Consider the following 14,962-nt stretch of genomic DNA (forward strand, 5'->3'; position numbering starts at 1 on the left):
AAAGAATGATCGGATCGAATTTCACCAGTGGTAGTATAGGAACAATCTCTCAAAGTGAGGGAGGCTTCTTATGCGCGGTAAGCAAATGTTCGGCCTCTGTGGTTCATGTTCAGTTGAGTTATCATGATTTACATTTTCCCAGATGCTCTGTTAGGCCGGGGTGTGAGGGACCCTTAGAGTTGGGGTTCAACTTTTTTGAAAAGAATTAAACTTGAAACTTTATGATTATCAAATCAACAATATAAGAGCATCCGCACTAAGGGGAGAATGTGGAAATAATGTCAGATGCTTTCTTTTGAATGTGGTGAATAACTAGTGTGAAGAAGAAAGAATGGTGGGAAGAATTGCTCTATAAATATGGGGAGCAATGGAGCATAGAAAAAAAAATTTAAAAAATAAAAAAGAAAGATCACATGCTGTGCGCGTTTGGCGCACAGCATGGCACAGCCGGGGGCGTGCAGTGCACGCGCCAGGCTGTGCGTTAGGCGCCGTTCGGAGCGCCTGACATACTTTTCTTTTTACATTTTTTTTTTGTTTTTTTGATTTTGATTTTCTTTTTTTTTTCTCTCATTCCCAATCTCACATTCTCTTTCCTAATCACACTTACATTATCCCCAATTCTCCCCAACAATTGTGGATGCTCTAACTTGGCATATAAAATTAGTATCTTGGTAAGACTAATTCATATTTAAAAGATATTGTTTTTAAATTTATATAATTAAAGAAAATTAAAATAAAAATATTTGTTAATATAGGAATAAAGAAAATGAAGTAATAATATGAAGTTTTCCAAAAAAAAAAAAAGTAATAATATGAAAATTGTCTACGTCACATTCATCACATCATGGCTCACATCCAAGTCGCATCCCACTCTCACTCGTTTGTTTGTCAGATAAACATACTGCTGATACTGTACTCCTACAAGACAAACCGACTCACTGGACCCTCACTCTCGATCAATCACATCGGTCCACGTACCCCAACTCCTCTCCTCCAGCCACCTGGATTCACGGTTCTATCCCCTCCCTTCCCACAATCCTACCCACATTGCATGTGGTCCCCACCCGCACCAACCTACCACGTGACTTTCTCTCTATAAATTTACCCAAAAACTCACAACCACTTCGAGCATTTTAGATGAAGTTTATTTTGTAAGACAGAAGTTTATAAAAGATAAATTAATTTAAATTATTTATAACTTTTCAACTCAAATAAAAAAAAAGTATTAGACAAGTCTCGTGAAGAATTAAACTTTTGAACATCGTAATTATATATCAAACTGAATATCTCACCAATTTAACTAAGGTGCTCCTATGTTTATAACTTTCTAGATCACAAATTAATTAGTTTATCAATCTTAAAAATTATGATTTTTTTTTTGTTTGAATGCTACTGACTTTATTACAATGTAGTATATGTTCATACTTACTTTCTCAAACTATTGAAACACAAAGAGCTAATAATACCGCTAATAACACTTTCACTGAGGTTCAAACTCATAACCTCCTACAAGGTACTTGACATTACGATTTTACTTTCTTCATAGCTATAAACTATATAAACACTTTTTGATAATATTATATACCTTATACCTTACCTCTCTAGCAAGCTTAATTTGCATGTACTATAATTAACGTAACACAATTTGTCGCAATTTACCTCTCTAGCATGCTCAACTCACAGAGGTACTATAATTAATATTGAACATTATATGTGAATTATATGACACGCAAACACCATCCTTACACCCCATAGAGTCAAATATTTATTTAAAAACACCTAATATGATCCTATAAACTTCAAAAAATATTTGATTCGAATGCAAATCTAAATTATCAAGATAAAAATCAAACATCTATAAACAAGTTACATTGAGTCATTGACTAATCTTGAAGTAGCATAAAATATTTTATATAGTCAATTTATGTTACAAAACATTTATAACTTTGAATAAAAGAAAACTTTGATGAAGCCTTGAAGGTCAGTTGCATATATATAATTGAGAATATATAGAAAGAAATTACATAATAATCCCAACCAAATCTCAACTCATTAATAAAAAAATGAAAATTATAAAACTGAATTTACATATTAGAGCAGCAATCCATACAATATTCCTCATCCCTTTTTTTTTTTATTTTTTAAAATTTGGATCTGAATTTTTGGAGAGTTAAAAATTCCAGGAGATTAAGGGAGGTAAAATTCAGGGAGGATGGTGAATTTTCAATTTTCACCCCCACTGTGTTTGATTCCAGTATTCTTGATCGACGGCTCCGGGGAGATCAAACAGTTCTTGATCTCCGCCACCGGCGGGTTGCCAATCCAGTGGAGAAAGGCCGGCGTTGGTTTCCCTGCTCTGTTGCTGGTTCAAGCTGGGGAAATCAATCTGAGACGTCTGATCTAAAAACCCTGGCGTATTGAAATTCTGGTCGGCTATCTTTTCCGGTTGCGGCCAGTGAGCGTCGGCGTTGTGGTCGCCGACCACCTGCCCTGGCTGGCTCTGTTGTATCTGGAACGTCGGGGAAATGTCGGCGAACCCTAATAGGGATGGTTCGTTGGAGGGAGTGATCATGTTCGTGAAGCTTCCAATATCCTGGAAGATATGGTCGTTGGTGGAATGATCTAGAAGCGGCTGATCGAATCGGGGGCTTGAGCTCGGAGGAATGAAGAAGGCGGCGGCGGAGGAGGAGTCCTGGTAATTTACTAAATTCGACGCCATATTCGTTGCAGTACTCGTCGACGCGACTTCGGCGGCGGTGGTGCCGGTGCCGGTGAGGCTCGAGCTCTCGCTACTGGAATGAGAATTCGATTTGCACTCCTGCGAGCCGTCGGCAGGGGTAGAAGCAGAAGCAGAAGCAGAAGCGGTCGATTTCGGCTTAGAACGCTTGCTCTTCCGGCAGCCACCGCCGACGGGGACGTTGCGGAGGACGCCGCCTTTGGTCCAGTACCTCCGGCAGCTCTTACAGAAGTGGCGCGGCTGCGAGAGGTTGTAGTTATTGTAATAGCAAAATTTGGTGTTGAGCGAGTCGCATCGGGGGCACTTCAACGCCGGCAGGTTGTGATGCTGGTTCTGCCGGAGCCTCCTATCGGCGCCGCCGCCAAACAACCGCCCTCCTCCACCGCCAATCGAATGAATATCTTGCATATCGGAAAAAGAAACGGCAATGAAATTTTCCGGCGGATTGGCGACTTGAGAGTTAGAGGAGATGAGAAGAGAAGAGAAGAAGAGCACTGTGACAAATATCCCTTTCCAAATCTTTCAAGTTCCCAAACTACTTGTATTGTATACCTGAAATATTTTGACGACAAAAAACAAAAAAATCAAAGAGGGGATATGACGAGAGTGCCCTCGGAAGACAGCCAAAATGACTGCGAAAGCCACGTGATGGCGAAATTACAGGAGCAACCCCACACGACGTCGGGTCTATTCGCGCCCTGTTTGTGAGGGTGGACGTGCGTGGGGGCAGTGGAAGACCGTGATATGACCGTACGATCCGTGGGATTAGATATTATTATTATCACCCGCACGGGATTAGCTAAATGATTTAGTGAGCAGTATTTTAAGTAAAAGACCAAAGTTCGAACCTCGACAGTAACAGTGTGGAAATTATCTAGCTCATTGAGTTACCGTGATTTACATCCGTAATTTATTAACAATCGTTATATGGTGGATTAGAGTCCATGTGGACCCTGGTCCAATACACGGAAAGATATAATGAACATGAATTAAGTGCATTATAAACATGAATTTTGTGTATTATATAGCTGATGACACTAAACACTTAACATAATATACAGAAATGTTCATTATATCGTGTTTATGCGTGTGTGTATTATAAACATGAATTTTGTGCATTATAAACATGAATTTTGTACCTTATGAAGTCAAATTCTGTGTATTGGACAAAGATCCACGATATAATTTGCCCACATGTCACGTCATTTTTTTTTTTGTGTGTACAATTTCTCTGGCCATCCAAAAAAAAAAGGAGAAAAATATTACATGTACTCCCAACTTTTACTTCCACACACCAAATTTTGATGTAAACACTTATTTTTTGACCCACATGACAAAAGTAGTCCATCAATGGCCGCCACATCAGAGAGTAAAATTTAACGAGTATGATTTGAGAGTCTATATAGTATAACTCAAAAAAGAATTCCTTTGGTACGTGCACTCTTATATCTTCTTTTGAGATAATTCCATTATAAACTATAATGTATTAAATTCTATATTAATTAACTACTTAAATTATGATTATAACATCATGTATTATACTACATATAATTCAACATAAATTGACAACAATAGTAAACAATAACCGATTAAAATGGGCACTTGGAATTGGCAAGGCCAGTATTGTCATTATCAATTAGTTGCAGAGGGAGGCGCCATGGCTGTCATGCATGATGAATTAGTTGCATCTGCCGTACGTATGTTAGACACTAAATTACGAATCAAAGCAAAGCAAATTACATTTAATTCCTCAACTGTTCCATTCCTAATTGTTTCATGCCACGCTAATTGCGCTTTGTGCTGTCGACATCTCATCTTCAGACAACATCATCCTCAACCATTAATGTTGTTTAGCTGAAAATGCTCATCTCCAACACCAGAAACGTTGAGAAAACGGGATCAAGAAATCAAGAATACAGACAAAAACGAATGAAAAATACAAGATTTACGTGATTCGATCATTCTGTCTCTTGTTATGGCTAGTGGGCATGCATATTGCATAGTATACAAAGCAAAGATGAATGGCAATTCAAGCAAAAAAGTCAAACCATATTGAATGTGAAATGTCAAATCAAAAGCCTTCAAAATTCACGAGCCACAAAACTCTCTCTATTGGATTGGGTAAAATTAAAGAAATTATATATGTTGTCGATTAGTGGTTGCCAAAGTCTTTTGGACGGCAGTAAAAACAACAGTTTTATTAGTTTAATCTGCGTCGTTCGTTCTTCCCCGACCACCTCAAAAACCAGTTTCTTTCGATCCTTATACGTCACCGGCGGCCAACCGACGAATTGTTTTCGCACAAATTGGCCGGCCGGCCGGCGTACAACGACCCTGAATGCGACTAGACATTAACGATAGATTTCCTTCTCACCTAAAAAATTAATAAAACTCTTACTTAATTCAACTTATTATTATTAAAAACACTACTGAAAATTATGAAATTTCCGACCACCTAATAATGATCTTAAATCAAATCGAAAGTAAAAAGTGGTCGGAAATATCAACAAAGGTTTTTCTGAATACCAAAAATGGTCAGCTTTCAACTTAATTTAAGATCACTTTCAGATAGTCAGAAATTCTATAATTTCCAGCCATGAAATATGCACTGAATAAATCTCGTATTATGTCCGAAATGAAATGATATTTGTTGAAGGAGAAGATGGTTGAATTGAAATGAATGTGAATTATGAGAGAGGGCATATTCACATGCACGTTGCTCTCTTGTGGGGACTCTATGATTAGGCCTTCTGGTACTTGTCCACATCCTTTATTATTTCCCCTCTCCGGCCTACTATCTAGATCACCACAATTTTGTTGGTTTTAATAATATGTAATTAAATATCATTTGACTTTTCAAACCTTAATTAAATGCTCATATTCAAATATTCAATCATGTTTATTAGCATTAATAATGTTTTACTTTTTATTGGACATGCAGTACAGTATATCTGCACATAACGTGTCGTATTTCTTATTACCACAATATTATCACGAGAGAAATATATACATGCATGTGCACGTACAAATACATAATAATGATACTTAAAGAGTGGTCAGTTCACTTTTAAAAGTTTATAATTACTTATAAGAATATAATATTGTTATACACTATTGATAAGATATTAATTGGAATATTAGGTTTGATTTTAATATATACTTCTCAAAAAGTTGAACCCCGACCCTAAAGGCTCACCACAACCCAACGCGACAGAACATCTGGGAGAATGTAAACCATGGTAACTAATTAACTGAACATGAACCACAGAGGCTAGGTTTATGTTTATATGTAAAGATGTCTGAGATGCTCTTGTTTGGAGTATCAAATCTGTTGCATACTTGCGCTTGCAACTGTACAAGGACTAGAGTTGTCAAAATGGGTCTAACTCGGCGGGTCAAATACAGTACGAGTTGAGATTTTTTCGGCCCAACCCGTTCAAAACACAGGTTAAACGGGGGTTGGATCCGTTTTGACAGCTCTAATTACATAAATACTGAAACATCAGATCAGACTAATTAAACTTTTAATACGTTGCAAGATAATAGGTGTTAAACCTGTGACACCCTATTTATACAAGTTCTAGTTCAATGCAGTGAGATTTAAATTCTTTTCGCCAAAAGAATATCTAAATGGACAAAACATGAAGGAACACACGCGTACATAGGAGTAGACATGTTGTCGTGATAGTTTTCATGTGAAGCTAAGGTGGTTTGGTTTTGATACAAGTTGAGTGCATATATGATATATCTATCTATATCTATCTTGCAACATATATGGTGTCTCCCTCTCATCTATCTCAATCCTTGAAGATTAGAAAAGATATGGTGATACTCCCCCGGGGTGTGTGGTGATTATTGGAAGTCCTTTTCATATGCCACCAACTCTTCCCCCTCCCCCCACCCTACCCCTACCCCGTGGGCCCCACACAATTCTTCAAATGTAAACCCATTATTGTGATGAACGGGGCCCACACCCTAATCCTATATATCAACTTGCATTTAGGTCCGTCTATGTTGCCTTGTAACTGTGTCGGGCAATTCAGATACCTCAACCCCTCCCCCCAACCCACCCCCACACTCTCTAACGCTATTCTCCGTTCAAATTGTACAATTATTTGTGCAGGGTGGACGTCAGGTCGGTTCGGGTGTGGTTAAAATTCGAGCATATATTTACTATAGATTTGTTGGTCTCATAATTTGTACCGTAGTCGTCCTTGCAATGCAACCCTAGTACCATCACCGAGTACAGATGTCGGGTTGAAAACCAATGACTATGTCGTGGGGTGACAATGCGTGTTGTTTTTGGTTTACAAAAATATCAGCAACAGTCAAACAGCATGAAGTGACTCTCTCAAATAAGAGGTTATGTGTTCGAGCTTCAGTAGATTGAGACAGTGAGATCTATTAATACACAGCTTACATATTAAAAAGTTATAGATTGTGGCTTAAAAAACTTAAAATTAGCAGGGTTTATGTTGTGATTATAAGAGTTCCAGATTGGATTTGAGTAATTCGAGTGTTTAGTCACTTTCGGAGGTCACTAATCATGGGCCAGGGACAGTTAAGGCCCAGTCGGTTGGAGTGGACACATCAATTTCAAGGTGGGCCGACATATTGGCCCAATATCTTGTGTAACACTTTGACCCATGTGGCCTTCACACTGCTGTCCCTTTGTCACTCTACAGGCCAAATAATTCTCTCTGCAAATTGGAATGAGTGGTCAAAGACGATATAAATAGACATAATATCTCAAAATCAATGGTTTATATTTCATGAAACAGTTCGACAGATATTTCTGATATGATTGGCAGATTTAGATAATTATGTGCTAAACTATTAATATATCGACGTGCCTTGTGAAAGACCGTCTCATGTGAAATATGTGATATTTTTTTAACAAAAATGTACGGATAATATTTTTCTTTGACACCCATTATGTGTGTGTGTGTGCACTCGATAGTATGCACAGAGATAGATTTTTTAAATTGCACATCCATCATAAGGGTGAATTTAGAAAATTATTTGATCAGATCATGGGACAGATGTAATTGATTTTGACGCTTGCACATCTTAATTTGGCACTGTTTGGTAACATAGTTAGTTTATCAGTCAATTTTGGCACTTTGTTAAACAATCAATATAAGTGTTTGATTAATTAACTTTTTGTAATAGCTGATTGCTTTAAAATGCTAAAATTCAAAAAGCTGCTCAAAATATGTTATTCGATAAGCTGTTTGATAAAGTTATTTTGTATGTAATCAGTTATCAGCTAACAACTAATTTACCAAACACTTTTCTACAATCAGCTAAGACTATCAACTAGTCAACATACTAACAGCTATCAGCTAATAACTATTTACCAAACGCCCCTTTATCTTTTTGTGGTTACAAAATGGATTTTACTCACAACATATACTCGGCAAATTATGCTGTGCATCAGTATGCACCATGCATGGTGCATACGGATGCGAAAACGACGTCGTTTTAATAAAACGCGCGTCTCCCCTTAAAAAAAATCAGGTTCGATTCCCAGCAACAACATATAAACTAAAATTCCATAATTGATGAACTATAATTCCATAATCGATGAACTATAATTCCATAATCTAATCTATGAACTAAAAATTCCAGAATGAATGAACTAAAATTCCATAATCTATAAACTAAAATTTCAGAATCGATGAATTACAGTTCCATAATCGATGAACTATAATTCCATAATCAATGAACTATAATTCCATAATCTATGAACTAAAATTCCAGAATGAATGAACAATATAATGTTGTTGCTGGGAATCGAACCTGAATTTTTTTTAAAGGGAAGACGCACGTTTTTTAATAAAACGACGTCGTTTTGGCATCCGTATGCACCATGGACAGCATAACGATTGCATATACTCAAACAGAGATTATGGGCTTTTTTGTAACCCAAAGAAACCATTTCTTGCAATAGTAACCATCATGCTTGTTTGTTATGATGATGCAAAATCTCCAGAGATAAGAGATTGATTGGATACAATATTGATATAATGTTATTTTGGGCAGCATAAAAATGGGCTGAAAATGGAAAAATATAGTCAGTGTTTGATGCTATTAGGATGCATGTCCTAAAACCAAACGATTGGCCCAACATTTTCTCAGCTTTTAAGGTCCAAGGAACAAGAAAACCATTCTTATCCAGGCCTTGTCTACTTATATTCATGACCCATGAGCCTGTAAACCAATGGCTTACCTATTCAACCAATCTTAAAATGATTCCTTAATTGCTAATCACCTTTATTAAAAAAAAAAGCGAATGGAATCTCTTTTCGATAATTGTCATTTTGGACTGTAATATAGTACCTACAAGGTTGTGTTCTTGTTCTAACTATACCATTAGACCACCATGTTTTGTCCTACTTGGAATCTTGGATATGACCCTATGGATAATTTAAAATTTCTCATATACTAATGATGGTAGAAATGTGGATTGGATATGGAAATAGTAAGTGTGAAATTAGCAAGTAGAGAGCTTGTATTGATGGAGAAGGTAAATTATGATTGTAAAATATTTAGAGAAGTAGGTTTTTCTTTTAATAAGGTACATAAATTATGTAACTTTGTCATAATGGATAACAAATAAATATGTTGGTTTAGGTGTAATAATGAGTTTACAACTAGTTTAAACTATTTCTCAATTCTCATTGACTGAATTTCATGGGTCGACATGTTCTAACTAAGTCAAGAAATCAGCTCTCTTAGCTTTCAAGTTTGATTCCTCGTGGGGGTTATTTATGGATATTCTTGATTTGAGTCGATCGTAACGGACAACTATACTGATTTACTTTCTTGTGGTCCTTTGATGACTATGATCATAAGACAAGTTTCACGCAGAATGCACATTCAGATAGCGACTATGAGTTAAGATAATGTGTTTATCGATATTCTCTTATGCACTCCGAGATGACAATACATACACTTTATCATCAATTGTATCTTTGTGGTGATAGTAAGATAATTAATACATACATTTTTCTTTTATATGAGTGAAAATGGTGTACTAACACATTATACTCACCCCATTTTCCGCATCAATGTTTATAAAAGTAAGCTCTGAATCTCTGATCCTTTAATAGTTCTCCTAATTAATTATTAAAATAGAGAATCCAACTTGATCCACTGCACAATCACTTAATCCCCACTAATATTGACTAAGATTTATTTTCTTTAATGGATTACTAAATCCACCCGGAGAGATATGCGAGATAGTGTCGGCTCTGCCTTTGCCTAATGGCTAGACATTTACTTTTTAATCCTTTTTAATAATTAATGTCACTTAGACTCCTATATTAATTATTACTCTATATTATTTTTATCTCGGGTAATCTTGTGTTTCAAGTTTGACTATTCGTGGGAGTTGCTTATTAACATTTTCAATTTCAGTTGGAGAAAAATCTAGGCTTGTTCACTTTCTTATAGTCATTTTGTTGACAAAGCGAGCTGGTTTATTACTTTTTTAGGCTCACCAAGCAAGCGAACGTCATTAACTTTTGTTATGTACGGGACACAATATACTTGGCAGAAAATGTTGAATTTCGCCAATCTTAAACAGTCATGTCACCAGGATATAAGTATTACATGACAAGTAAATCTCGATCACTAATACCTATAATTTTCAAAAGTACGTATGAATAAACACTTACTTTTAACTTGTGGAATGTGGTTGAGTGAAAATGACTCATCCATCCTTAATCAAAAATTAAAATTTTAAACATTGTCTTTTGATATTGAGCAGCCTTAAACCTCCATGCCAGCTGTTCCATCCAAACAAAGTACATACACTGTATCTGACATTTTGACAGTGAAAATCCTGAATATAGCCAGAAAATAAAAACTCACTTTTGTGAACTTCAAAATTTCATCCCTTCAAATTTATGATCATTTTGGTGACTACTAGATCAACCAAAGGGCTCAAAACACAATACACTAGACATAGGAGGATTGGATCCAAGATTGGAGTGGACCATTTAGTTGTCTTGCATCGATTGGTCAAACATTTCTCAAATGTTGGTGCATGATCCAATGGAGCTGCTTCCACACGCTTCTCACCAATACTAAACAATTTATTTTATTTTATTTTTTTGGTAAGTTTAGTTTAGTTTTCTTTTACGTAATTTTATTTTTGTCTCATTGTTTTGTGGACTGATGCAGTTGGGAAGTCACCCATGAAAATGCCTCATTTGGACCCAAAACGATGGAGACTTTACATGATGCGACTGCCCAAAGATTTCCTGCACTTTTTCAACTCTTTGTGTGGGTTCATGAATATAATATTTGTGATAGTTATTATGTTAATTCAATCATTTTTTTTTTCCTTCCTTTTATGTTAAGATGGGTAAAAATAGACGACAATCTATGTTTCAAGTTATCATTTCTCAATTATAATTAAAATTACATTTTTTTTTTCTTCTCGCGCTTCACGTGTTAAGATTTAAGTAATTTATCATAATAATTATTGGTGGCGAATAAGTCGATAGACAAAATGAAATTTAATTTAGAAATTAATTCCAATCAAAATTTTGATACGAAACTAAAATAATAAGAGATTTAATTCATAAAAAATTAATCCCACCAAACTTAGTATGAAATCAAAGAATTTATTTATATAAAATACGGAGTCGAGGTTGCAAAAATCGCTATGCGTTCCTCGAACGCTCGCGGACGCCTAGGCGTCCTTTTTTTTTTTTTTTTTTTTTAATTTAAAGAATTTTTTTGGGCACCTAGACAGGCGCTTAGCGACCGCCTAGAACGACAATTTCGTCGAATTTCTAGGCTGCCGTCCACCGCCTAGCTGCTAGGCGCGGTTTTTGCAATCATGTACGGAGTAAATATAAATACTAAGAAAGGGTTATTGAACTTGAGGTTATACCCAACGAAAATAAGAAAAGATTCAAATCATGTGTATCACACACTTTCATTAAAATCAATTCGCTACATTCCGAAGGTACTAGAAGCGTTGTAGCATTAATCGTCAATCTCTCCAGATAAAATAGATCACGACTTTAAATTCGAGAACTCAAATAAAAGGTCCGACGAACCAGAAGAGAAGAGGGTAAAAGAAGGTAGTATGCATAGTAGATAAGTACCGTCCAACCAACAACAGTGGTAAGTGGTTTTAGCTTTAAGAATGCGATCCAGTGAATGTGCGACTACTCTACTCTCCCTGTGCCTCTGCGTCTTCTCCTTTCTCACTCTATTCACATTTTTCACCTTTCATTCCCTCTCTGACTCTGTTCCCAGCATTTCCAGATTCCGGTGACCTCGCCGCCGTCTCTCCGAAACATCCGCCAGATCTCTGCCACTTAGATCCCCAATATTCCCCTCCCCATACTTAGCTACTACAAAATTTTGGTTACTCTCTCCCGTGATCGCTTAAAGACTGAGGCTTTTCCTCGAATCTCTTCTGATGCTTCGAAAAAGATAGTTCTTTCTTTCACTTCTATTTCTGGAGAGAATCTATAGTCTTAGTGCTCCAATCACATTTCTAGAGTTTCTGGGCCATTTCAGAGACTGTCGGTCAGATTTAAAAATCCCAGAATCTGAAGAATTCATTAACATTACCGAAAAGGTGTCATCTTTCGTTGAATTCTCGACCCAATTCTGGAAATTTTCGGATCCTACATTATACCCAAAGACGCAATCTTGCTCTGAAACGTGAGGGAAAATGATATGTTCCGAGTAGCGGGGAAAAGGAGTGAACTTTGGGGATCAGGGAAAATGGTGTTGAAGAAAGCGGCGGCGGCTTTCAGGGAGAGCCGGGTGGAGAAGCTGAGAAGCTCTGTAATTTTTTCACGGTCAAGAATGAAGCTGTGGATGATAAGGGCAACGACGTCGGTTTTGCTGTGGACTTGCTTCATTCAATTGACTACCTTTGGGGAGACTTGGGGGCCGAGGGTTTTGAAGGGCTGGCCTTCTTGCTTATCCCAGGATTCCATTTCAGCAATGCATCTTAATGCTGCCCGAGATGTCCCAGCCACTGTTCTTCCACCTAAGAGTGAGCCACACTTTCCTTTCTCCTATGATGTTTTTGTCTGGAATTTCAATGTTTTCTGTCTGCTCTCATAGGTTATGCTTAGTTCTTTTGAATTTTGATGATGTAAATGCCAGAGGAAGAATGTGGGTGTATATGTAAATTACTTGTGTTATTAAGTAAATGAAGAAACTTTAGAACTCGTTTAATAATCAAACGATAAACGAACAGAGTCTCAACATTCATATGCTTGTTTGCTTATTTTGAATGCTTATATTTGGTCTGCTTATTTTTCAATCCAGGGATTTATAAAAACAATGGTTACCTAATGGTTTCTTGTAATGGAGGACTTAATCAAATGCGGGCAGCAGTAAGTGACTTTCTGAGTTTCACGTGTTCATAGTAGCTATACTATATGAGACAGGTGAATTTGATGTCCAAATTTTTCGCCTTTTTTTGCAGATTTGTGATATGGTTGCGATTGCAAGATATCTGAATGTTACTCTTATAGTTCCTGAGCTTGATAGGACCTCTTTCTGGGCTGATCCGAGGTGTGTTTCCTTAACTTTGGTCCTTCTATGTATGATCTTGTTATGCTGAAATTGGTTTTTATTATCGTTTCACTTGCAGCGAGTTCCATGACATATTTGATGTTGATCGTTTTATCACGTCCTTGAGAGATGAAGTTCGGATATTGAAAGAGCTACCTCCGAGGCTCAAGAGGAGAGTGGAGCTGGGAATGTTTTATTCCATGGCGCCTATTAGCTGGTCCGACATTTCTTATTATGAGAATCAGGTTTGGTTTTTTATTGGCCTTGTTGTTCTCAATTGTTGTGTTTTCCCGGTCCTAACGATGCTAATAATATAACGGGTGCAGATTCTTCCTCTCGTACGGAAATACAAAGTTGTCCACTTGAACAGAACTGATTCCCGTCTAGCCAATAACGGTCAGCCCTTGGAGATTCAGAAGCTGCGTTGTCGAGTGAATTTTAGCGCCCTGAAATTCACGCCTCAGATAGAAGAGTTGGGTAGAAAGGTTATCGGACTTCTCAGACAAAAGGGTCATTTCATCGTTCTGCATCTCAGATATGAAATGGACATGTTGGCGTTCTCGGGCTGTACCCAGGGGTGCAACAACGACGAGGTAGAAGAGTTGACAAGAATGAGGTAAAACCCGTTTCCTCGTGTTCACGGTTCACCTATCTTTCGCCTTGAATTGAAAATTGAAATCGCTCCTCACTTTTTACCGCTTTATTGTAAATGTTAGATATGCTTATCCATGGTGGAAGGAGAAGATCATAAATTCGGATTTGAAAAGGAAAGACGGTCTATGCCCCTTGACTCCCGAGGAAACCGCCCTTGCACTAAGGGCGTTAGACGTTGATCCGAGTATCCAAATTTACATTGCTGCCGGAGAGATATATGGAGGAGAGCGAAGAATGGCTAGTCTAGCAGCATCTTATCCAAACCTGGTTAGTCGAAAAAGTAGAAATCGATCGTTTATTGCTTAATTAGCTTCTGTTCCTCGGATTCACCATATCCTTTTCAACAGGTTAGAAAGGAGACACTATTGGATCCTTCCGATCTTAGGTTCTTTCAAAACCACTCATCCCAGATGGCTGCATTAGACTATCTTGTTTCACTTGAGAGTGATATATTCGTACCTACATACGATGGAAACATGGCAAAAGTTGTCGAGGGTCATCGCAGGTACATTTTAGTTAGGGAAATTTTGATCGATAATTTTGAAACAAGTTCCCTACTTTATTTTTTTAACCACGCCCAAACATTCTCAGATATCTCGAATACAAGAAGACGATCCTTTTGGACAGAAGGCTTCTGGTGGATCTGATAGACCAGTATATCGGTGAATCATTAACGTGGGATGAGTTCTCTAACGCTGTTAAGGCAGCTCACGCTGATCACATGGGGAACCCCGCTAAAAGGTTGGTCATTCCGGACCGACCCAAGGAAGAGGATTACTTCTACTCCAACCCTTGGGAGTGTTTACAGCCATCAAACGAGGATGGAGCGTTAAGTAGTAGCAGTAGTATCTAAATCACGGGGGCAGTAGCATACACGTTTATATAAATTTAGTAATCGAAATTCATGTATAGAAGCCCTGCCATTGAAGGGTTATATCAACTGCAGTGTACACAACATAGATTTTGTTTCATTGGAAGCAAAGGTTGTCTGTTTGTCAGCTTCACGCCTTT

At 37.3% G+C, this 14,962-nt stretch overlaps 2 protein-coding genes across 2 annotated transcripts; one reads left to right on the forward strand and one right to left on the reverse strand.

Moving 5' to 3' along the window:
* Nucleotides 1-1,975: 1,975 nt before the first annotated feature.
* Nucleotides 1,976-3,328, reverse strand: LOC109149117 (dof zinc finger protein DOF5.4). The gene has a single exon (XM_019296764.1). It carries the CDS (start codon nt 3,143-3,145, stop codon nt 2,231-2,233), a length of 915 nt encoding a protein of 304 aa, XP_019152309.1. The 5' UTR covers nt 3,146-3,328; the 3' UTR covers nt 1,976-2,230.
* Nucleotides 3,329-11,884: 8,556 nt separating this feature from the next.
* Nucleotides 11,885-14,952, forward strand: LOC109149363 (uncharacterized protein At1g04910-like). The gene is made up of 8 exons (XM_019297095.1): nt 11,885-12,770; nt 13,049-13,116; nt 13,209-13,297; nt 13,377-13,542; nt 13,624-13,913; nt 14,014-14,218; nt 14,299-14,456; nt 14,543-14,952. The coding sequence occupies exons 1-8, from the start codon at nt 12,446-12,448 to the stop codon at nt 14,802-14,804; spliced, it is 1,563 nt and encodes a 520-aa protein (XP_019152640.1). The 5' UTR covers nt 11,885-12,445; the 3' UTR covers nt 14,805-14,952.
* Nucleotides 14,953-14,962: the final 10 nt, after the last annotated feature.

This window comes from Ipomoea nil, unplaced genomic scaffold, assembly GCF_001879475.1.
Source record: "Ipomoea nil cultivar Tokyo-kokei standard unplaced genomic scaffold, Asagao_1.1 scaffold2159, whole genome shotgun sequence".
In the NCBI taxonomy this organism is placed as follows: domain Eukaryota; kingdom Viridiplantae; phylum Streptophyta; class Magnoliopsida; order Solanales; family Convolvulaceae; genus Ipomoea; species Ipomoea nil.

Excerpts from the sequence above, each read along its gene's own strand:
- LOC109149363 (XM_019297095.1), top strand. The coding sequence starts at position 12,446 with ATGTTCCGAGTAGCGGGGAAAAGGAGTGAACTTTGGGGATCAGGGAAA. Across the intron at positions 14,219-14,298 it reads CAGCATCTTATCCAAACCTG|GTTAGAAAGGAGACACTATT; the intron begins GTTAGTCGAAAA and ends CCTTTTCAACAG. Across the intron at positions 14,457-14,542 it reads GTTGTCGAGGGTCATCGCAG|ATATCTCGAATACAAGAAGA; the intron begins GTACATTTTAGT and ends AAACATTCTCAG.
- LOC109149117 (XM_019296764.1), bottom strand. The coding sequence starts at position 3,145 with ATGCAAGATATTCATTCGATTGGCGGTGGAGGAGGGCGGTTGTTTGGC.